General features: G+C 42.4%; 3 protein-coding genes across 7 annotated transcripts; 2 read left to right on the top strand and 1 right to left on the bottom strand.

Annotated features, from left to right (window-relative positions):
- Positions 1-730: 730 nt before the first annotated feature.
- Positions 731-2705, top strand: LOC4815294 (endoplasmic reticulum-Golgi intermediate compartment protein 2). Its single transcript, XM_001354760.4, has 3 exons — positions 731-1176; positions 1239-2060; positions 2133-2705. Exons 1-3 carry the CDS (start codon positions 1056-1058, stop codon positions 2525-2527), a joined length of 1338 nt encoding a protein of 445 aa, XP_001354796.2. The 5' UTR covers positions 731-1055; the 3' UTR covers positions 2528-2705.
- Positions 2603-24321, bottom strand: arg (arginase). Its single transcript, XM_001354758.4, has 5 exons — positions 23962-24321; positions 23648-23851; positions 23395-23581; positions 4465-4564; positions 2603-3102 (listed from the first exon to the last, which is right to left on the bottom strand). Exons 1-5 carry the CDS (start codon positions 24179-24181, stop codon positions 2743-2745), a joined length of 1071 nt encoding a protein of 356 aa, XP_001354794.2. The 5' UTR covers positions 24182-24321; the 3' UTR covers positions 2603-2742.
- On the top strand, positions 8958-17511 carry elav (embryonic lethal abnormal vision). Of its 5 annotated transcripts, none has more exons than XM_033383882.1 (3): positions 8958-9271; positions 11038-11338; positions 12735-17511. In XM_033383882.1, exon 3 carries the CDS (start codon positions 12812-12814, stop codon positions 14303-14305), a length of 1494 nt encoding a protein of 497 aa, XP_033239773.1. In that variant the 5' UTR covers positions 8958-9271; positions 11038-11338; positions 12735-12811; the 3' UTR covers positions 14306-17511. The 5 variants fall into 5 exon arrangements, with proteins under 5 accessions (XP_033239773.1, XP_001354795.3, XP_033239771.1 ...); XM_001354759.4 differs by having other exon boundaries at positions 8959-9271; positions 12804-17511; XM_033383880.1 differs by lacking the exon at positions 8958-9271 and adding an exon at positions 9888-10088 and having other exon boundaries at positions 12804-17511.
- Positions 24322-24581: the final 260 nt, after the last annotated feature.

A 24581-nucleotide genomic window follows, 5' to 3' on the forward strand; every position in this document is an offset into this window, starting at 1 on the left:
GTGACCTCGGAATTAGCGATAAAATATATGTTCTGACCTCAGATACCGATACCGCTACCGCTAATATACCGATAAAAAACGAACTTAGCCCACTTAAGCTCTCTCTATTTACACAGGTGATCAGCTTGAGTTAAGCCGGGTAAATTCATGGTGTTTGTTAATTTCTTCACCAATAAGAAAAGAGCATCATATCTTTGACCTGAGCCATAGTTTCATAATTTTCGTGTAGTGCGTTTTACCAGTGGGCGGTCGATAACGGGCTAATCGTTCTTTGTCCATTATTGGGAAAGCATATTCCTTCATATCGTGAAGTGGTAGTGGCTAACGGATGAAATTTGTATATCAATAAATCGATATTAATTAATCGATAGTATATCGGTGATATTTTTTTGGACTGGCGAAAATATTGATCTGGATTGTGGGATATACCATCAACGGAACTACTTTTCAGAATTTTGAGCAAGTTGACACTAGTTTTTAGTTGTTTCACGTCGTTAGATCAGATATACAGACTTGATTGTACTTATCGATGCACAGGGCACTTATTTGCGATAGGACGTAACTTAGCTGTTATTTATTTTAAATTACAACCATGACTTAAATACCATAAGCTCTAAAAATATCGTATATGTAGGTCTAAAAATGTTTATATCAGATAGGCATGCATGCCAGACAATAATTAAGCAGATATCGATGGCATCGATTATAGCTATCGGGTTTCATCTACGGTATTGTGCCAGCCCTGGCTTAAATCAAATCAGCTGATTCTGTAACCGGCAATTAAATTATTTGTGACATTTCACCGATAGGTTTTGATAAGATTACAATTTCTCGAGATAAGACTGGCCAAGCCATAGTCCTAGTGGACCGACAAACGGTACACATAAGCCCACACAAGCGCATATGCCTGCGGGAATTGGTGGGGGCTTGGTGACAAAGAAGGTGGGCTGAGGCGCGAGCTTGGAGTACGTGGCAATCATGCCGCCAGCGAGCCGCAATTAAAGCGATTCAATTGGCTTGAAAACAAACACACATTCGTCTCTCATCCAAGCAAAATGACGGCAACATTGCGGTATCGCGGCGATAAGAGCAATCTGCTGGATTTTGCAAGGAATCTGGATGCCTTCAAGAAAGTACCAGAGAAGTACACAGAAACCACGGAAATAGGCGGAACACGTAAGATTGAAGATTTTTGTATTCTTACTAGCAGCTCATTATCGGCTTTTCCCCCCAAACAGTGTCCTTGCTAAGCCGCCTGCTGATAGTATATCTGGTCTACACGGAGCTGCACTATTACTGGCATGAAACGGACATAGTTTACCAGTTCGAGCCGGACATTTCCCTGGACGAGCAGGTGCAGATGCACGTAGACATAACAGTGGCCATGCCTTGTGTCGCCCTCTCCGGTGTCGACCTCATGGACGAGACGCAGCAAGATGTCTTCGCCTACGGCACGTTGCAGCGTGAGGGCGTGTGGTGGAAGATGTCAGACAACGATCGCCAACACTTCCAGTCCATTCAGATGACCAACCATTATCTGCGCGAGGAGTTCCATTCGGTAGCCGATGTGTTCTTCAAGGACATCATGCGCGATCCGTATCCCATGAAGGGTGACCCCACCGCCGGTTCGGCCATATCCCCGGCCATAGTGGCTCCGCCCCCAGGTGCTCTGCCCGCCAGCCTAGAGCTGCATTTACCCAATGGCCAGCCGGAGACAAAGTTTGATGCCTGCCGCCTGCACGGAACTCTGGGCATTAACAAGGTGGCCGGCGTGTTGCATTTAGTGGGCGGCGCTCAGCCCGTGGTGGGGCTGTTTGAGGACCACTGGGTGATTGAGCTTCGCCGCATGCCGGCCAACTTCACACACCGCATCAATCGGCTCAGCTTTGGGCAGTACTCGCGGCGCATTGTCCAGCCGCTGGAGGGTGACGAGAGCATCATCCACGAAGAGGCCACCACAGTGCAATACTTTCTGAAGGTGGTGCCCACGGAGATCCATCAGACGTTCACCACAATCAATACCTTTCAATATGCTGTAACCGAGAATGTACGGAAGTTAGGTGAGCCCGAAACTGATTTCTGCCAGCTCTACATGTTTCCTCTACCAATTTCTTTTCCCGTTTCGTTTACAGACTCCGAGCGGAACTCCTATGGCTCGCCGGGCATTTACTTCAAGTACGACTGGTCGGCGCTGAAGATAGTCGTGAGCAATGATCGCGACCATCTGGTAACCTTCGCCATTCGCCTTTGTTCCATTATATCGGGTATCATTGTCATCTCGGGCTCGATTAACGCCCTGCTGCTCTGCTTGCGACGTTGCCTACTGCGAACCTTTGCCCCGAACCTTTACCAGCGGCTGGGCAAGGCCCCGTCCAGTGCAGCGGTGGCTGTCGACCCGGTGCTGGCTGCTACAGCCGCGCCACAGCCAGCGGTGCCCGTCAACGAGCTGCTGCAGACGGCCAACAGGATGGCCAGCGTGGACATCTCGGCTTATCTGCCCACGGCCCAGCCCAAGCCTGGCCTCTAGATCGGATCAGCCCAGGTCGAACCTCCAGTTCCCCTCCCCAACCCCACGTTAGGCTATGCAACTCCCGAATCTCTCTTTCTCCTCTTAATACATTTTATTAAGCTCGCAAACAAAAAAAACCGAAAAAACAAACGAAATATGAAACATTAATAATTGTACATAAATATGGATAAGTTCATGGTGAAGATGTTTTTCTTGTGTGCGGGATATCCGCCTCAATCGCTTCCCAGGATTCCCGTATCGATGTTACTCCAGTGGCCAGAGCGCCGATAGCCGAACATGCTCTTGAGGATCTCCAGGCCGGAGTCGACGGTGGTGCGTACGTCGCGTTCATTTCCCAGCTTTGGATTGATCTCCACCAGGTCTACACCCTGCACCCTCTTTGTGTCCCGCAGCGCCTCCACAATACTGATGCCCTCGCGCAACGTGAGGCCGCCGCGAACGGCTGTGCCAGTGCTGGGCGCCACGTTGCTGTCAAGCGCATCGATGTCGAAGCTAACGTGGATCTTGTTCTGTGGATTCAGAGCATCCAGGGTCATCTCGATGATTTTCGGCACACCCACGCGATCGATTGTCTGCAGAACACAGAAAAATAGAAATAATGAAAATAACTATGAGCAAAGAGGAAGCTTTCGATGGACAGCGACAGAAAGGGAGAGAGAGCTAACGGCGTTCAGGGTATTTGTAGAAAATGAGGTAACGGTGATAAAAGCTTTGATGATGATTGCTTAAAGAACGCAAAGAACGATGCAGTTTCGACCACAGGAAATATACTATATTCAATTATGGATATATCCAGCCTTTCGATTCTTATGGGAACTCTATTCTATTTATAAATCGTAGCTCTGCGCAGTAAGAATTGGAATCTGATGTTTTTTTTGTGTTATTTTTTTTCTTTCCAGCCTCTAGTAATGTCAAGTTTTTTTTTCAAGTGTAAAGGTCGCTCTGAGCTAAAGTGCAAATAAAGCTCGGAAATCTTTCAATGGCGACATGGAGTGAGAATGGCAGCGATTGAGAGGCATGCTCTTACATACATATGGCCAAACAGATTACGCTATCAGCATTATTCTCACACGATTGGCTCTTCAATTAGCAGCATTCTATGGCCAACTGTACCAACAGCAGAGCAGCCATTAGCCCAGTCCCAGTCCCGCTTTCATTTACAATTGCAAGACCACTGGCCTCTCCCCATTCCGTACGCCCATACCCATCGATCGAATATAATGAGGCTATAATAAATTTGCAGCTCTGGATATCGGGAGCGAACATTAAACCATTTTTCAACAGACTTCAGACTTGGATTTTGCACGAGCCATAAATAATGGGCAACGAGAGCTGACAAGGATGCGAACGACGGATGTGGCTGCGCACGTTTTGGGCATATGTACATATAGCCATGTAGCCTTATAACCACCACCACCATTGCCAATCTATACCGATCGGAAGTACCCAGAGCCTTGTAACGGGGGATGGCATGGGATGGACGGGGTTGGCATCGCTGGTTTCCTGGTGGAGTGGGGCGGCAGATTTAGTGGTTGGGGTAGGACCCGGTAGGGAGGGTGTCTGTCCTGTCGATATGTTGCTCGGGCAACCCCTATAAATGCCAAGCTTACAACATTACACTCACACACACACATACACACACACACACACACAGGTCAGTGCGCACCAGGACATGCTATGTAATTCTCGGGGCAGTCACGCACGATCGTGTCATTTGATCCTGCGAGGAGAGTAGAGGTGCGAGAGAGTTAGAGATAGAGAGCTATAGAAACCGGAATTTTACAAATTTTACAAAAACAACTGGCAGGACGACTCGTGGGCATTTCCTCTACCTCCTCTACCTAGGTGTCGCTCGCTCCCATTCCCTTCACACTCTCTCAGTTTTCGTTCTCTTCCTAGCTGGTTTCGGCATTCGGTATTTGGTTTCTACTCACATCCATAGCATAGTAGCGTATTCCAAATTTATTCAATATGAACGCCTCGTAGGGGTCAATGTCCCTCAGTCCAATGTAAACCAACTGATCCTTCGGCAAACTGAAATGACAAACAAGACGAATAAGAAGAATGAGAAAATGAAAAAAAACTAAGAGCATTAGGCAGAGTCACACATCATCGATCGGTGGCATACGGATAGGCATAGGGATCGGGATGAGAACCAAAGAATGGGGTGGATGGGGTGGAGACCTCAAAACAGCTGACGAGCGGTGTGTAAACAAATAGTCGTGGGTTCCAGTTGAATAGGCACACCGAAACAGAAGAATAAGCAATATGAAAGATCCAAGGAAGCAGCACGAGAAGTCCACTAAGTGCAGCCAAGCCACCACCCTTTTTTTCTAAAGAAGTGAAGTGAGGTTGGGTTAGGTCAGGCGACGGTGACGATCATTCAGGGGATCCCCATATGCTTTACTCTCCATGCTACTCTTTACAGTAAAATTGTCTATATTTCTCTCCTTTATACTCGTTTGTTTGTAATCTAAGTCCTATTCTAATGCTTTTCACTTGAAAAGCTGATCTCTTTATGAGTCTTCTGCATACCGAATTTTTATTTTAAAATGCACATATAATGGGCCAAAACGCTATAGTGATATGCGTTTTTTGTTTAACTAAACAATAGCTAAAAACAAGAACTAAATCCAGTCTCCGTTTCAACTTCAAGAGTAAATATTTATAATTTAAAAATACATATGCAATACATTTTTATATTTTGAAATTTCATTTCACATCTTCATGGCTGCTCTTGATTAATGTTTTCAACTAGAGTTAATCCAAAGGCTATGCAATATTGTACATAGTCGTATATACCATACAGTATTGTATAGTCTATACTATATTGTACATACGCTTATATGCAACACAGTAGTGTATAGTCTTTGGGTAATTGCAACCTCTAACATTATGCCTCTGTGCAAAGACACTCGTCATTTCAGTGGCCCTCTCTATTATATGATTGTATTTGATTCCAATTAATTTATTAAAGAGTCTATGTCTTTAAGAGTAAATGTCTGACCGCCAAATAGTTTCTGCACGTTGTAAATTCTTGATAAGGGGGGTTACGCCCCGAGGGTACGCCTCGAGGGTATATTTATTGTTGCTTAAGCGAATGAGACGGGGATTGGTGGACGAGCGAGTGTGCAGGGGTCTTGCCCCCTTGTATTAAGAAAATTTAATTATATTTCATTTCACTAACTTTGTATTTAAATACCTCCTGTTTAAGGATGTCCTTCTTTTTATGTATGTATGTATATGATTTGGAGCACAAAAAATTGTATCAATTGCATAATGCATCAATGTAGCTCTCATAGAATTGATGGGTCGATTTTTTTTTTTTTTAAGATAATAAAATTAAACTTTACCAAAACGAATCTGAATCGGAGTGCTATATCAGGTTATAAGAAGCTATGGATCTCCGAAGCATAATTGTTACCCTTCCTGTTTCTTCTTTTTCCAGCATTAAAGAACTTTAAATTTTAAATAAATGATGAGAGAAAATCTTTTTAGTATAACCCAGACTTTTCTTAGTTTTTCCTATTTTTCTGAGTCAAAGGGGCAATAACTCCCGCTACTTCTGCTCCTCCTTCGCCGTCACCCTCCCATCCCAGGCACTGTCATTTGGATTCGTGATCCTGATTAGTAAGCCAGGTGGCGGGCAGGCAGCCCAACCCTGGTCTCTGCAACCGAATCGGATTCTGAGAGGGGAGAGGAGGGGAGGGGAGTGGAGTGGGAATCAGAATGGGAATGGGCATTGGCATTGGCATGAGAACGGGAGCAGACTGCAGATCGAGTCAAAGGACAATGCCGAAAAAATTTGTAAAGGAAAAACGGCAACAAAAACAACAACAACAGAAACAAAAACACACGGAAAAAGGAGACGGAGATGGAGAGAAAAAGAAACACATGCCCCCGAATGTCCTGCGATCGTTTCATCCAACCCTCCATTTCATTTTTTCTTTCATTCGCCCTCCGTCTCTCCCTCCGTCTCTCTGGGTTTCTGAGTCTCTGTTCCTGGACTTTGACCCTATGTCTTATGGTAATTTCTATGATTATTAATATTAGTCTCGGGGAAAAAGTGCATCTGTCCGAATCAGCTGCGGAGGGATCGGTATCGGATCTGCTGAGGTCCTACGAGTAGTACCACGTATGTGCAGTGAGACGTGCAAAGTTAAAAGCGCCCCGAGGATCGTTATGTAAATATATGTATGCACAAACATATATAAAAGGAATGGGTGACCAGACCAAACCAGGCCAGACCGGGGGGTTGCATTGCCCATATGCATATGAATATGCTCTCGGATGAATCATGGCAGCTCCTGTTCCTGTTCCCGTTCCCGTTCCTGCCCCGAGCTGTACTGTCTCCTAGACTAGACTTTTTGGGCGCATTCCCGGGACTTGGCTATACGAAAGCACTCGCTTAAGGGTGGGCCACGCCTACCTATTCCCTATGCAACGGTTGTTTTGTATGTGCGTGTCCCTCCCTTTCACTCGACTACACTCCACTTCACGTCACGTCATTCCACTCCCATCTGAGGCCATTCCCCTCACCAGGCCTTTACATTCTCCCCTGCATTATTGTAATCTTGTGTTGGTTCTGCTTTTTTAATCCCGCATTGTTGTAATATTCTGTTGTTGTTTTATTTTGGCCGGATTAGGCAACCCTTTTCACCGGACACGAAAATTATTGCCTACTATTTGGGGTTGGGGTAGGGTAGGAGTTGGGTACCGGTAAAAGAAGCTGCGCTGGAGCGAGATAGAGCCGCGTATATATAGTACATATATGGGGTGTAGAGGATATGTAGTTCAAGAGAGAAAGAGCCAACATCAAGCACGTGACGTCTATTAGCTATCTCTCTGTCATCTCTGTCGCCTTGTGTCAGAAAAATTAGATATTGGATCAGAACTAAGCTGAATTTATGTTTTATATTTGAATATATATATACAGTAGAATCTCACAAATTAAAAAACACTTTGTTGGTTGTCCTCGGGTTGTTCTAATTTCTGGACATGTTTTTTTTATGCACAGAAAACGATTTATGTACAGGCTCCTATTCGTTTAAAAAAATAAATAATATTTTTTACTAAAAATAATAGCAAAAAACTTCCATAAATAAGAACTACATGTTCTTAAAAACTCTAATGTATCTGTTAAATATACGCATTACCGATCAACGCACAGTCGAAACGGCTAGGCTCAGAAAGCCTGAAATTACCCCGTAGAGGACAAGGTTTTATGACAATATATCATCTATAAACACGTGTGGTGCACTCTGCATTTGAATTAGATAAAAACCTATGTATTAAATAAAGTGTATGTATGTATATCTTGATTACTGCGGGGAAAGTTGCGGCGTGCTTTCGTACATAGGGATATATGTACATATGTATGTATTCATACATACATGCATAATTATATTTCTTGCAAACAAAACACTTGCGACGCCGATCTGTCTGAGTTCGCATCCGCATCTCCGGTATCGCCGTCGCCCTCGTCGTCGCCCAACAAAGGGCGAAAACCACCCCCCAGGAGCAGGACAATTTTTATTGCATTTCGCGAGCCCGTTCAGTCCGTGAATTCGAACAGGAACAGGCTAGCCGTGGCCTGAAAACAGGGTAGCGCGACCATAAAAATCAGCACATGGAAATGGGCGGGGGCCACGAACAGGAAGTACATAGGGGGAGGAGGATGTGTGTGTGTGTGTGCAAGAGAGTGCTGAATTAAGCACACGCACGCAATACGCGTGCACGCACGCCTGGATTGGAGTTGAAATTGAACTGCCTCTTGGAACTGGGTCCTTGCCGGGTGGTAGAGGGTGTAACATTCTAAAGCAGGGCGGAAACAACCCCAGAGCTGCCAGCGTTGGTGGTTGCTACACACACAGTCCCGTACCGCCGACATTGCAAAAACGAAAACGTACTCACGCCAAACAGCCCTTAGCTACTGCTGCTGCTCGTCTCTATTTGGCAATGGTCGCGTGCATCATAAAACGGTTGACGACCTTACTGGATCACGCTTAGAGAGCATTGATTTCCAGCTTGGCCGATCTCCCCTAAACACATGTTTTGTATGCTCGAGAATATATAAAAATACATATGAAATCTTTGCAAAATGTAACATTAGCCAGAAAACTGATCGATCATTATATCGATAGGCCAGCTTGCGGCAGCTCGGGCGGGAGAGCATTTTATATGTAATAATGTAATAATAATACAATATATGTATGTAAATACATTGCTGAAGGTCCTAAATAGCTAGCAATTTTAAGCCGAATATCAAAATCAAGGAATATGAATGGTATTTTTTCGGTATATTTACAGTATATTTTGACAACGAGAAAGTATATTTCGGTATATTTCTGAGGGTCAGAAGTATTTTACTTATTTTTATCGGGTATTTTTATCGATAAATACACTGTTTGCCGCCTTTTGGGCGCCAGGGAATAGGAAGCAATATAAATTTTCCAAAATTGGCCTTGCCGCCTCAATCTTTTGGGCGCCGCGGACGAGGAAGCAACGTGAATTTTCCAGATTTCAGAAAAGTAGTTCCGACCGCTCCGCGCTGCCACCTAACAATCTCGTGCTCCATGTGTGCTCTTTTTGCAATTGATTTTTTTTCTCGAATGTAGTGCAAAATAATAACAGTTGAAGAACTACAGTTAACAAGCAAGAAATCTCTAATATAAAGTAACTAACGAAATCGAACGGACACCCAATCCCGTGGCAATAGCAGCAGCAGCAGCAAAAAGAAATGTAAGAATCTCTTGGATACCGGACTCCGCTCTCGTCTTGTGCAACCTAAACGGGTTCTATCAAACAACAACAAAAACTGTGGCAACTACAAAGAAAACAAATTGCTAAACGAAAAATTGTTAAAATTGTTTGCCAAAATGAACGTGCGGCGCTGCATAATTGTGCAATTATACACATATTCGAGTGTACTCATGCATATGTACATATGCATGTATATATCCATGGTTTTTTCCCGATAGTGTGTGTTTCTGAGTTTAAAAATTTAAACAATGTGCAATTTGGCATACAACAAAAACAGAGGTAGCGTCAGAAGTTGAGGGAGAGATACAGAGAGAGAGATTAGGATTGAGAGTGATCGTTTTTGAGCAGTGGGGCGCCTGGATAGATATCTCTCTCTCTCTCTCTCTCCCTCTCGCTCCCTCTACATAGTGGTAGTGGTGTAAAAATCTATTGCTAATGTGACGCTGCCATCGCTCTGTGTGCTGTGTATCTGTAAACGTTCTCTCTCCCAGTGTCTCTCTTTCTCGTCAGGGTATGTTAAATAGATGGTAGAACGGTGGGTGAGGGCAAGCAAGCTATGGTCCCCGGAGAGCCGGTACTGCCTTACCTTCTATTTAGCATGTCTTGCCTCCCATGTTTGTTTGTGTGGTTTGGCTGAGAGCGAACGCCCGCTAGTGCTGTGAAAAGGGCGCAGCTAGCATATCGATTTTATGGTGCAAGGAGCATTGTACGGAGCCAGAAACAACAAAAAATAAAACGCTAAAAGTAGTAGACATTTTGTCCATTAACTGAAGTGGGTGTGTGTCGGGGCAGGCAGGTGAGGGCATTCGCAAAAGTGAAGAATATTAATAGTAAACAAAACGCCGGTTGCCATAAAAAGCAAAACGCCCATGTATGTACTGTAGTTGTACACATACAAACGCAGCGCGTGGAAAACGCGCGGAAATTAAAACTAGAACAGTTTCAAGCAGCATCGGATCATCCATGTGCCCGCCGCAAATCCAGAGATTTACGCAGAACAAAAAAATGTTTCTCAAAAATTAAGGCAAAAACAAAAGCAAGGCGCGTGCTTTAGTTACAACAACCACAAAATAAAACTTATAGATACTAAGTGCTTGTAAGTGTGTGTGAGTGGTGTCTCTCTCTGCGTGCCTGACTCGCTGTTTGTGTGCGTGCCATACTGTTTCGTTATAAAAAAAACTAATTTAAACCCACGCAGCCATATAGGTATACATACATGTATACACATGTATGTATGTATAATAACAATAGCAGCTGAGGCAGCCATACATTGTATTTTGGAAAGGAGTGTGTGTGGGAGGGGGAAGCTGGATGGCCACTGTTCCCGGCGTTCTTCTCTTCCCGCCACACACATCCTATGAAAATCAGTGCAGCAGCCACTGAGCAAAGGAGAGAGCGAGAGAGAGAGTGAGAGAGCGATAGTTAGAATCAGCATTAGTATTGAAATATAGCAAAAATAGCAATCCATCCGTTTAGTGGAACAGAAATTGTATAACAACAAAAATATTTGTACCGCGATATATGCACATATGTACATACAGTATATACATTTGTTGTAGACGTTAATTTTTTTCGAGTGAAATGTAATTTTTCGTACTCCCAATGTGTGGTTTCCCCCCTCCCAATGGTGTGGTTGTAAATCGATAAAATCGATTACCGATCAAGCAAAGTCACACAAAAACAATGTACCGCTTCTTTTGTTTTGTTATTCTTTACCGTTTTTTTTTTGTTTTTGTTCACATCAGACGGCAACAACGGCGACTTCGAGGAGGCCAGCGCTCATTTATTGGTCTTACAAAACTAAAAAAGGAAGAGAGGCCTGGACCAGTTTGAGAGAGGAAGAAGGAGATTGAACGAGAGGAGGCAGCGCCGTGTAGAGCGCAGGCGCGTAAATCCAGGATTCGAAGACCAGCGAGAGAAATAGAAGGCGCATATTAATTCCTTAATTATCTGGCCATCGAGCAGCCAAATACAAACCCGTGGAATACCTCCCTCATCCCCAACACCCCTCAACGACCCGGCTGTAGTCAACTAAACAGAAAACAAGTGAGTATTTGAAGATGGGGAAGAAGAGAGGGTTTTCCTTTCTCTATGTATGTATAATATGTATGCACAAGTAAGAAAAAAGGACAAATTGCTGAAAGGGTGCGGTGCAGAAATTGCTGAAAAGATAGTTTGTGTCTGTGTGTGTGTTTGTGCGTTCATTTGACCTTTTGACTCTTTCGTCCTCATTCAAGAAAAGGTGCGAATTGAAAAATTGAACTGTGCAATGTGAGCGAATGTGAACTACTAGTTCGATTGATCTTCTGATCAGTTCCGATCACCAAATAGTTCATTGAACTGAGACTGAACTTCCGTAAGCAACAGTCGTTACCGTTACCGTTACTATTACAGCGTTGCCACATCCATGTAAATGTAACAGCGTGGGGTGGTAATGCTCGCTGCGTGCATTTAACCCTTAAGCAGCGGCAAGTTTCCTGTTTTTTTTTTTTTGCAATAGAATTATTACAACTTGCTTCTTGGTTGGTTCTAAGGGTTGGTTTCAACAGCGTTGCGCCAGCCTGCACACACACACACCGGGTCAAGAGCGTATAGGGTGGGTGGGGGTTATACGAGCACGAACGAACGAGCGGTTGCTCATTTTTCGCTGAAAACACAATTTTCGGCACTTTTCCTTCCTTTCATTAAGGGGTGCGCTTTTATATCCTTCCTTCTCTCCCGTATTACATAACTGGGTTGGGCAGGGATATATAAAACTATGTGTGTGTGTGTGTATCCAGAAGGGGGAGAAAGAGCATTGAATGAAAGAGCCTGGTCAGGACCTGCTCCTGCGCTCAGTAGCATCGTGTGCCTGGTACGCAGCGGATCTGTTCTTGCAGCGGAAAAGAAACGAAACGGAAAGGAGAGGAGGCAATTGCAATAGCAATAGCAGCAGCAACAGAATTGAATCAAAAAGAACAGACCACGCTAAAGGCAAAACCAAATCGAGGCACACGGCAAAAAGAAAGAATAACGCAGAAAAAATCAAGGAAAAAGCACAAGCAAAAATTAGAAAAGTTATTTTCCACAGCGGCGAGGTGTGTGTTTGTGTTTGTTTGTGAGTGCTTTGGCCTCTGAGCAGCAGCGGGTCAGTGTGTGAGTGAGTGCGTGGGTGACTGGTAGAAGAGAAGTGATAGATAGAACAAGTAAGTGGGCCGCTGGGCGGCGCCAGTGAGCAAAGCTCCTTCAGCTAACCGTTAACCCCAGAGCTAACCCCAGGACCAGGGCTGAAAAACACGCCTTAAAGCGATTTACATCCCTGGTGGCACTCTAATATGTAGAACTAATAAGTAGACCTAACTAACCCCGTACTTAAACTGTAGCTGTAGAACGACTAACACAACTTGCAAATGGTTTAATCTTGACATTTAACTACTCTTTCCATACGCCTTCCCCTGCGTTGGTCCCGCCATCGCCCCATCGTCACATCCAACTCAACTCAACTCAACCCCACCGATTGCCTCTCGCTCAGTGGACTTTATGATGGCCAACACAGGAGCCGCCGGTGGAGTGGACACACAGGCGCAACTGATGCAGAGTGCGGCCGCTGCTGCGGCCGTGGCAGCCACTAGTGCAGCCACCGCCCCGGTACAGAATGCGGCCGCTGTCGCCGCCGCCGCCCAGCTCCAGCAGCAACAACAGGTGCAGCAGGCGATCCTGCAAGTTCAGCAGCAGCAGACACAGCAAGCGGTGGCCGCGGCCGCCGCCGCCGTCACGCAGCAGCTCCAGCAGCAGCAGCAGGCCGTGGCCCAGCAACAGCAGGCACAGCAGCAGCAGGCGCAGCAAGTGCAACAGCAAGTCCAGCAGCAGCAGGCGCAGCAGGCGCAAGTGCAGGCAGTGGTGGCGCAGCAGCAAGTGCAGCAGCAGGTCCAGCAAACGGTGGTGCCCCAGCCGCAGCCTCCGCCGAACACCAACGGCAATGCCGGAGTGCCGCAGAACGGTAGCAACGGCAGCACGGAGACGCGCACAAACCTGATTGTCAACTACTTGCCGCAGACGATGACGGAGGACGAGATCCGCTCGCTTTTCAGCAGCGTGGGCGAAATCGAGTCCGTAAAGCTGATACGTGACAAGTCGCAGGTCTACATCGACCCGCTGAATCCGCAGGCGCCCAGCAAGGGCCAGAGCCTGGGCTATGGCTTCGTCAACTACGTGCGGCCGCAGGACGCTGAGCAGGCAGTCAACGTGCTGAATGGGCTCCGTTTGCAAAACAAAACGATTAAGGTCTCCTTTGCCCGGCCCTCTTCGGACGCCATCAAGGGCGCCAATCTGTATGTTTCTGGGCTGCCCAAGACAATGACTCAGCAGGAGCTAGAGGCTATCTTCGCCCCCTTTGGTGCGATCATCACGTCGCGTATCCTGCAGAACGCCGGCAACGACACCCAGACGAAGGGTGTCGGCTTCATACGCTTTGACAAGCGCGAGGAGGCCACTCGGGCCATAATCGCCCTGAACGGCACAACGCCTTCCAGCTGCACGGATCCCATTGTGGTGAAGTTCTCCAATACGCCCGGCAGCACCAGCAAGATCATACAGCCGCAGTTGCCCGCGTTCCTTAATCCGCAGCTGGTGCGACGCATCGGTGGTGCGATGCACACGCCGGTTAACAAGGGGCTGGCACGCTTCTCGCCCATGGCTGGCGACATGTTGGATGTGATGCTGCCTAACGGACTGGGCGCAGCGGCGGCGGCAGCCACCACGCTGGCCAGTGGACCGGGCGGCGCCTATCCCATCTTCATCTACAATTTGGCGCCCGAGACCGAGGAGGCGGCCCTGTGGCAGCTATTTGGTCCCTTCGGGGCAGTGCAATCCGTGAAGATCGTCAAGGATCCCACAACGAATCAGTGCAAGGGCTACGGCTTCGTCTCCATGACGAACTACGATGAGGCGGCAATGGCCATCCGCGCCCTGAATGGTTACACTATGGGCAATAGGGTGCTTCAGGTCAGCTTTAAGACCAACAAGGCCAAGTAGGAGATGATCCCCGATCCGCGAGGATGGGAGGCCCGAAATTACATATAGTCTACACTATATTTCCCACATCCGCAGTTCCCTTACGCCGCCTCCACCCCCCGCCCCCCTCACACACACACAACCTCACAAACACCACACTCACACCAAGACACATATATAAATATGCATGGTATAACGGTAACTAAGCGCAACAAAGAGTATGTGTAAAACACACACGAAACCAAAAAAAAAAAAACGAGAAAAGAGAAAGAAAGTGAATGCAAGAGAGCCCTCGTTGAAGGGTAGCAGGAGGTGGAGGACTGACACTGACTCTCTCTCAAGCGTCGACACAACGAAAGGGGCGGCCCATCCTTGTAAACCTTGTAAATCCTGAACACCCTGCAACCCGTAAAAAAAATCCCCCAAAAAATCCAATCCAAATCCCAAAGAATCATCCGCCAAAAAACCGTTGCAATAGCAAAATTCTTCTTGTTTAGCATTTAAGTAATGAATCATAAACTAAAACAAAACGAAACAGCTGAAGTGAGAGAGAGAGAGAGAGTAATACGAGTAGAAAGGAAAAGAAGGAGTAGAAGAAGGCATAAAGCATAACAAAGAAATCAACAAAACGAAGTAAAGCCCCCAAAGAAAACTTGAAGAAAATACATTTAATTCTAAAAACAAACTCCAAACTAGCAAAAGGAAACAAAAACAAGCAAACAATTTTAAAAATGTATTAACATTAAGTAAAACAGCAATGAAATCTTCCAAAACAAAGCAAAAAAAAGCAAAACAAAAAACCAAAACTGGCAACAGGCAAGAAATCTGTTAGTAACACTCTAAAATTTTTCTACCATTAGCGAGGAATATCGAGAAGGTACTAATAGAGTTCAGTGTCTAGGCTATATGATTACAATATAGGGCGTGTGTGTGTGTCCAAAGGACATCGGTTTGGCTTGAGGCTGCAGGGAGATTCTGGCAAAGTATTTGAAGATTCTATATAGTATATGTATACTCAACATGGAGGCTGCTACAGTATTACAAGAGAAACAAAAAGCTACATACTTAAGCGATGTGCAACAAAAAGTTCAATACTTCTAAATATACGTATATATATATATATGCATACATATATATATATATATATCTAATCGCATGATAGTTATATGTCTACCATATAGATATACACCTACATATACATACATATTTAAATGTGTATAAAAATTTACAAATTTTTTAGTGCTTTTTTTGTGTGTTTCTTGACATTTAAAGAGGAGATTAGGGAGTAGAGAGATGTGAAAGATGAGAGGTAAGCCAGAACCAGATCAAGCTAAATTTGTGTCCTTTACACACACACAAGCAAAAACAAACACAAACAAATATACACGAACACACACACACACACACTCACACATTATAGCAGTTAGAACTGTAAAAAAAAACTGGCTAAAAAAGAAAGAAAGCAAGAAAGAAAAGCAAGAGTAATACAATAATTTATGCGCAAATTTGAAATGTTTTACTAAAGTAAATAATTGTTAGTGAATATTAATACTTAAACTATGTCAAGTGTGTGCATGCATCTATATGGATATATGGATATATGATATATTTGATATATAGATATAGATACGTGCAACCTATATATATACATACATACTTTATCTAATGTATAGTTCAAGGAGCAAGTAAGCGTCGAATATTTGCTAAAACCACACAGTTTTTTTAGCGTTTAAACAAAAGACAAAAGCGTAGCACAAAACATGAAAAACTATAAAAACTAAAAACTAAAAAACAAGTGCAGCCACCACAAAAACAACAACAAACCATTTTTATATGACAAAAGTTGAAAACAAAGAAAATGAAACGGATAAAATTATGTATGACATAGGTGTAAACAAAAGCATTAGCAAAGCGTTTTCTCTAGCAAAGTAAGTTAAGCGAAAAGTTAATAGAAGTCAAACGAGATGGGAGATCAGAACCCTACCCCTAGCACTTTCACCCGTACTACCCCAAACCCCCAAAAACTTTTGCGTTGATTTATCATCAGTTTTATTCACTTGAGAACTTTTGTTTGCTTCTGTTGATTGTTAAGCGAGAGAGTGGACACACAAGAAGAACACAATTACACACAGATATATTGTAAGCCATATATGATTTCGATTCTGAATTCTGTATTTCGATTAAGTTTTGTTTGATTTCTTTGTTTGCTTTGTGTAAAAATCGGAAATGGAGGCTCCTGCATACGCATACCCCGGACAGATCCATGAACAGAACCGAACCCATATCCTGACCAGAACGGACCTCATCCAAAATCCTACATAAACCAGACCCGGACCAAACCAAACCTTAACCCAAACCCAAACCATGCATATTTATAACAATGTTTTGTGTTTTGATCTATATTGATTTCTTTATGAAACTATAGACAAGCCCCCGACCCCGAGCCCCGCCCCTTCCCCAACCAAAGAGAGTGCGCGAATTTGATTTCTCTCTCCCCGAATAGTGAAAATTATTAACTTAAGTTTTGATCAAAACCAAACCGAACCGAACAGAACCGAATCCCTAGCAAGGAGGAGGAGGAGGAGGTGGAGCCAATGAATTCTGCTTATGATTAATCTACCTAGCTCTATAGAATATATATATATGTTTACCATATATCCCTAAATATAGTACCTTTTTTTTGTAACTGTAGGCCGAACAAGAAAAGGAATTTTTTTTTGTTTCTTTGTTTGTTTGAACAAAATTTGCAACAAGAAATCTAGTCAGAAGAGAATGAAGAGAAGAAGATTATGATGGTGGAAGAGGAGCACCATAAAGTGGATGTAGAGAAGCTTGAAAGAATATTTGAGGCAGCAGTAAAAGATAGGAAAGAGAGAGAGAGAGAGAGTTAAATTGAAGATCAAACCAAAAGTACTAAGACAATTTATATCTAAAACTAAGCATAGCGAAATGATTGATTTATTGATTGAGCCAAGCCCACACTTCCTCGTCCCTCAAAGCGCAGTAGAGAGCAAGCAAAAAAGTAGTGTAATGAGATCAAGTCCTTACACTCTTCTACTGATTTTTTGCTTGCTTGCTGTTTCTGCCCTGCTATACATTTTTAAACAATCTGCTAGTTTATTTATATAGCACACGACACATAATACAGATATGAATATATGTATAGTATGTATGCCATATAGAGGAAAGTGCAATGCAATTATAAGAAATCCGTTTTAACTGAAGAATAATGTGCGTGATTTTTTAAAATTTGTATTCGTATTCATATGCCCGTACATATATGTGAATATGTATCTATATATATCTTTGTATATGTGTTTGCTATATATATATATATATATTTGAATTAACCCATTCTTTACCTTACCTTATCTATATGTATGCTTATTTTTTTGTCATCAATGATTTAATTAATTGTAATTTTTGTGCAATAGATTGCAACTTACGACAACAGCAACACATTTCATGCATCTCAATCTAACAATTACAAATTATAATTTCAGTAAGTGAAAGAGAAACAAAAATGAAGAAGAAAAATAGGGATCAGAAAAATCAAAAAAAAAAAAAATAAGAAAAAAGAATGTGAAGGATAGGAAAGGTGGAATCGGACGATCGGCAACGATCGTGCAGTTAAACCCCATTAATATTCTATAAAATCATAAAACAACAAGATCAAGTTATACAAGAAATCATTTTTTTTTCTGCGTGTAATTTTTACAAGTGTAAGCCAATTTTCTATGTACATTATGTCTGTTCAAATGGATATGCATATTATTTATATTTATACCTCTCATACTTTTTTCTTTACGTATTTTAAGTGAGCGAACAAACAACCGACGAGAAAGAACCGACGGAAACAAGAGCGGAAAACAGAACAAACTTATTTATTGTATTTTTTATGAATTATGTAATTTAATGTAATGCAATTTGAGTTCGATATTCCTTTGATTTTCGACCAAAGCGAAGAGGAACCTGATGAAGGATATAGGCTAATTCTACACACAAACACACACTTGGACACATACACACACACCCACACACGAACCCAAAAATGCAGCGGGAGAGAGAATATGGTGAAAGATGGAGGAGAAAGCGAGACCGCTATGTGGCACAACCAGATGCAACTCTGGACCAATGTTTCAATTCACTCGTTCCTCCAGATATCTTTTTCCCTCTCCCTCTTTTGGCCCTTCTATAAAATTTATATTTTGTTTAATTTTTAATTTTAATTTTGTATTTTATAATTTTATGTTTTCTTGATCCAAATTCAAATTTTAACATTGTTTCAAGCTGGATTTCGATTTGTAAAAGAACAAGTAGTACTTTTAGAAATGTACCTATACGCGATGTACGATCCATATGAATCGGAACTAGCATCAAATCGAATGACAATTACAATTACAATTATGATTATGTTATGATTTAGTTTGATTTTATTTTTCAGTTTCATTTTTATGTATTTTATGGTTTTTGATTTAACTTAAAGCAAACTCTAATTGTGGAACCGTGCTCGACTATGATTATATCCATTATATTTACGTTTACACTTATGATTTCATTTGATTTCCGCACCGAACACGTAACAAGAGCAAAAAGCCAAAACGAAAAAATTTTCAATAAATGAAACACTTGATGAAAATTTTCGCATACTTATTTTTATTTATATATATTTTAATATTTAAATATTTATTTATTTATCGTTTATTTCTGTTGTATCATTTTCGTTGCCTTTCTTTTCTGAAAATTCTTTTTTCATTTGTTTTTTTCCGAAACTACCGAGATTTTATCATAAAATGCGAGTGGACTGTACCCTGAACACTGGACTTGAACCTGGACCACAACATAAAGGGCGTGCTATCAGTCCTTATATACGCTCTTTCTCTCTTTCTTTCCACCTATATTTGTCTCTCTTTTTACACACACACACCAACAAACTGACACAGAGCTAGTCAAGCTGAGAAGCCATCGGAACCCATTGATCTCAGACAAAGACATTCCCCCAGTACTAGTCCTAGGCCTAGTTTTAGCATAATCCCCCGACTAGCACGCGACACTCTCTCTAAGGCAGGAACTCCCAAAGAACCCAACCTCAAATGCATTCCAATTAAAACGATTTCCGGATGTTTTGTTCTTTCGGTTTAGAAGATGCGATATTATTTGTGTGCAAAACGGGGGTATACTCGTACTTATAATTTTGTGTAATGCCATTATGCTTAACGAATCTCGATTCTTATTCTTAGTTTAGTTTAGTTTAGTTTAGTGGCACTGCGACTGAGCCGAGTCATGCCAGAGCCAGAGCCAGAGAGCAGAGATTGAACGCCTGCGGCGGAAGTACAGTTGCGCCTCGCTCGGACTATGATGTAATTGATTGTATGATTTTTAAGTCTGTATCTTTGTATCTTTGCTTAATTGTGTCTGTACCTTTTTGTAATTTTTTTAAACAATTGAAAACCTGATTTGTTTCACATCTAGATCGAAGTTTATCTATCATTTTCGAAGGGCCTTACCGCCGGGCTATACCGATGCCGATAACGATAGCGATACGATTACACAAATGATACCGTTAATAATCATAACAGCAACAAAAAATGAAATATATATAAATATATATATATATAAAGATTATTATGATTACGATGATGATGAGGATGAAACTATTTAATTTATTTTATTAACATATTTATATCGATTAATTAATAATATTTATCACACATTTCAAATGATATTTCAAAATGGAAACAATACAAAACCAAACCAAACAACAACCAAAAAAATAACAAAACCAAAAAATGAATACAAGCAAAAGAGAAAAGAAGATATTAATATTATAAATGTATTTCAAAATATATAATTATGAGTTTTTCTTGCTTTTTGCATATATATATCTCTCTATATAGTACTTATATATCAGAACACACCAAAATTTTCATTTTGATCGATTCTATTTTCAATTTTGTTCTTTGATTGAGGTTTCACTTGGAGTTTCGTTCCCCCTTCAAATATGGTTTTTTTTCCAGGCTCTATTTTTTTTTCTTTATTTCGGTTCCTATACTTTTTCCATTTCCGTTGAAACTCTGTTTCTATGTGTTCTTATATGTTCTCCTTTCAATCTCTTTTCTCTTGAAAAGTTTGATCTCGGTTTCTACTATACTTTTTTCACTTTTGCGCATTTATTCTGAGCTAATCAAATCGTATTGGTATCTGCTTGGTTCTTTTTTTTTTAATTGCTCTTCAATTTTGACTTCTAGCTCTGTTAAATTTCGTTTCTTTTGTCCGTTTCTAAATGGATTTATTTTTCTGTTCAAGTTCCATTCAATTGTAGACTCTTATTTTCTTTTTCAGTTCCATTTCGATTTCCGTTTCGATTCCATTGCGTTCCCATTTTTCCGTTCATTAGCTCTGGTCTGTTCTGGTCCCATCTTTGTCCTTGCCTTTCTGTTCGTTGGTATTCGTTTCTCAAACACATAAATATATTTTTTGCGGTGCATCACACATTGACACACAGACACATACACACACACACACACCCACACGGACACTATCTCTCTCTCTCTTCCCAAAATTGTTTTCAGTTTTTGGTTGTGTGCTAAAAAGTTGACCCTCGCCCTTATGCTCTTATGATTTCGCTCAGTGTAATTTGAACGTACGCTTCTTGGTCCCACTGTACCTATGAGCCGGAAGCTAAATATCGCAATATATGACAATGGCTTAGAAGGAGGAGAATCCGATCTGATTTTGACATTTGAGTTGTTGATTTCGTACCCGTACTACTTTCCCCATCCGCGCCAGTATCTCTCCCAGGGTATCGATTCGTGTTCGTAGCTGATTTTCGTTTTCAGATATTTTCAGTTCGTTGTTTCTTGTTGCCGTTGTTATTGTTGTATTGTTGTACCTCACATACTTTTATTGTTTCGTCTGATTTTTCGGTAAGTAATTTCGAGAGACAAAAAAATCGGAGGAAGAACAGACAGACACGATGCAGAAGATGGGGCAGAGAGCCACCCACCCACCACCTCATAGAACCATTCAATCGAACAAAAACTGATCCGAGCAGAACTCTGCTGTGTACAATTTTTGGCACACGTTTTTCCCCCCAAATGAACATTTTGTCGGCATTCAAAAGAACGTAACTGATGATTTCACTCAATGGTTTCAATTCTCCTTTTATTAATCTATTTGTAGCCCAATAGCTGAAACACAAGAAATACCAGCAGCAAAAAAGACAAAAAATATATATATATATTTTTATAAAGCATTTTCTAATTTGTTTCTTTCTCTTGATTTATTTTCAGGCGTGTGTTCTTGTTGTTCGTTCGATTTTCAATTGAATTTATGCAAAAAAAAAAAAAAAACAAAAAGAAAAGAAAAAAAAAAAACAAAAAAAAGAAACACTTGACACATTTCTTCTTCGATTAAATTAGTTAATTGGTTAATTGATTAAAACCGATAATGATTGTGTAATTCTATTGATTCATTGATACTTTAATCTTTAATATTGATTGTAATTATTTAATGCATAAACCACCGAATATCCCATACTCCATCCCGCTCCCACTTCCCCATCGATTGATGTATGTACATATGATGTACATAGAGACATACCCTACATACATAGTGCATAGAGCACACCCACACCCATGCACACACACACACACACACACATAGATACACATTACATTACGTACTTATTGTAACTTCAGATGAAAAACAACCCGAATCACAGATACTTTTCCATTTCCAAGAGAGCTTTTTCTAGTTTCTAGATTTGATTTTGATCAAGCAATGCACCATCCACATCACAATTCACTAACTACCACCCACACCCACACCCGATCCACAATCCTGACCTCGAACCACTAGAAGAAAAGACTAACCCTAAAAGAGGGTAGCTAAGTATTTGTTTTGGTTTTTCTGAGAGATCTGTGTGATGTGTCGTCATGTACATATATAAGTCTGATTTTCGATTTCGATTTTCGTTTCTCCTCCGCATTGTCCGCTCGTTGTGATGTGGATCTGTGATCTGTTCTTAAGTTGCCTCTTTCTTTACCTGTACTATAAGAATACCAACATGCCATGCCTATATTTCCCCGATTCAGTTTGATTTCCAATTTAAGAAGTTATCTCCTCAAAAGAAAATGGTAAAAAACGCGGAAGAAGGCGATCATTTTAACATTTGACTTTGAGTTTTCGGTGTTTTTCAATCGGTTTGATTTGTTTTTTTTTTTGAGTAGCATCTCCATCACCCACCCGAAACCCAATCCATGCAGCACAGCCCCTCCGACACCATCCCGTTGAGGTCATGTATGTGTATTAGCCTTAAATGTACTCCGATAGTCGTTTGAACCTAGCTTAGAGCTCCACATACAAGCATATGTACTATATAGAACAGAGATCGAAGCGCAGCCGAATCGATCTTAGAGCTCGAATTACTTTTTGTTTGATTTCAGGGGAATCCCTAAGCCCCACACGATTTGTTTGACTTTGGGTGATCTCGGATCCAATTTCGGATTTCGTTCTATATTCGTTTCTGTTACTTGTTTTTCGTTGTTCGTTGTTTCGATTTAGATAGAATTGAAATTGCCCACAATTTTCCAAGCTCGGAAGCAAAACGACTAAACTGCCAAACAAAAAGCAATATTTAATTATAAAGCACTTTATGAATAAGACGATGAAAGGTTGATAGCAACTATACCAAAGACTGAGGCAAACGCAGATCAAAAAACATAAGAAAAACTAAAAATAACTAGACAAAAAAAAACGAAGAAAAAAAAACAAATCAAAATCCAAAGAATCGAAAACAAAAAATCAAAGCAAAAACGAGAGAGTGAAAGAAAATCAAAAAGTTAAATCTAAAACCAAATATTTCTAGACCGTTAAGCCAACTGTGATAAGGCGCGATTGCCGCCGACCCCCCGCCAATGCCCCACCCTTCCCACCACCCCTAACCCCAAAAACAGAGAGAGACCCAACTGAAAGGCAATCTTAAACATAGCCAAACCATAGCCGTAAGCCCTCATCTGTTTAGACGTAAGAGATCCAATAAATAAATCAATGCCACACTCAGAGAGAAGGTGGAGATCATAGATGGAGAGATGAGATGTGGCACTCACCAGTTGGGAGCGATCTCGTCGAGGCACGCATGCTGCCAGGTGGTGCGGAGCTGCTCCAGCAGAAACGAGACGGGCATCCCATGTATGTTGCCCGACTGCGAGGTGCTGTGCAGATTGATATCCGCATGCGCGTCGATCCACACCAGAGACAGATTCGGTGTATGCTGCAGATGACCGGCCACAGAACCTACAGGTGGGTGGATCAAGGCGGATCAGACCCGGGCCGACCCAGACATTCACAACGAGTACTCACCGAAACCGATGGCATGGTCCCCGCCAATGGCCAGAAACTGGGAGTTCTGCTGCAACATTATCTTCACCTGCTCGATCAGGGCCCGGTTGCAGGCCATGAAGTCGGCGTAGTTGCGGATGTGATGGTAGTGGACGCGCTGCTGCTGCAACAGCGTCTCATCCACGGCATACTGCAGGTTTCCATAGTCCCGGATCACCAGTCCATCTATTCAATCAACGTCAACGTCAATGCCAAGGCCAATAAAGTTTCAGAATGCAATTCAATTTCAATTTATATGTGGTTTTTCTTGTGTTTGGGTTTGGGCCTCTACTCACCGTGACTGCTCTGGAGCACTTGACGCAGATTACTCTGACGTAGCAGGTCCGGTGCAAGCTCGACGCCCTGCTTGCCCTGGCCCTTGGCAAAGGGCACCCCGATGATGCCCAGACTCTGTTCGGCCACAACGGATGCCTTAGCCCTGGAGCTGCTGCTGGTGGTGGTCTTCGAGCGCGCCAGGCGCACACACCTTGAGGCTAAGTTTCGACTCCCCAACATGATAGTCTGCTCGCTTCGCTTAAAACCGCTCAACTGAGGCGGAGACGACGACTACGACGACCACAATGTTGCCAGATGAGAACTATCATGTTAGGGAAGCGTCTGATAATGCCTGGCGACAGTTCAGATCGGTGCTAACCCGCGTGAAGGTTGCCTCGACTTGGGATGGAACGGAATTAAACTGAGCGTCGATGGAAGCTGGAAGCTGGATGTTGTGCCAGCAATAGATAAGGCGGTACAGATAACCTTGATCCTGGCTCTGACGACAACCACAACGATGACAATGACAATGGTACGGCTCTCTCTCTCTCTTTCTCTCTCTTTGTGGTCTCTCCATGGGAGTGTTCTGCGTGCGCATCGCTGCTATGAAGTGCCATGTGATTCATCTGATCAGGAACCC

The sequence above is a fragment of the Drosophila pseudoobscura genome, chromosome X, assembly GCF_009870125.1.
Source record: "Drosophila pseudoobscura strain MV-25-SWS-2005 chromosome X, UCI_Dpse_MV25, whole genome shotgun sequence".
Lineage (NCBI taxonomy): Eukaryota > Metazoa > Arthropoda > Insecta > Diptera > Drosophilidae > Drosophila > Drosophila pseudoobscura.

What these genes read in the sequence shown, in the direction of transcription:
- LOC4815294 (XM_001354760.4), top strand. Translation starts at nt 1,056, where the DNA reads ATGACGGCAACATTGCGGTATCGCGGCGATAAGAGCAATCTGCTGGAT. An exon ending in CACGGAAATAGGCGGAACAC is followed by an intron (nt 1,177 to 1,238) that starts GTAAGATTGAAG and finishes CCCCCCAAACAG; the next exon opens with TGTCCTTGCTAAGCCGCCTG. An exon ending in CGAGAATGTACGGAAGTTAG is followed by an intron (nt 2,061 to 2,132) that starts GTGAGCCCGAAA and finishes TTTCGTTTACAG; the next exon opens with ACTCCGAGCGGAACTCCTAT.
- arg (XM_001354758.4), bottom strand. Translation starts at nt 24,181, where the DNA reads ATGTTGGGGAGTCGAAACTTAGCCTCAAGGTGTGTGCGCCTGGCGCGC. An exon ending in AGTGCTCCAGAGCAGTCACG is followed by an intron (nt 23,852 to 23,961) that starts GTGAGTAGAGGC and finishes TTGATTGAATAG; the next exon opens with ATGGACTGGTGATCCGGGAC. An exon ending in GGACCATGCCATCGGTTTCG is followed by an intron (nt 23,582 to 23,647) that starts GTGAGTACTCGT and finishes ACCCACCTGTAG; the next exon opens with GTTCTGTGGCCGGTCATCTG.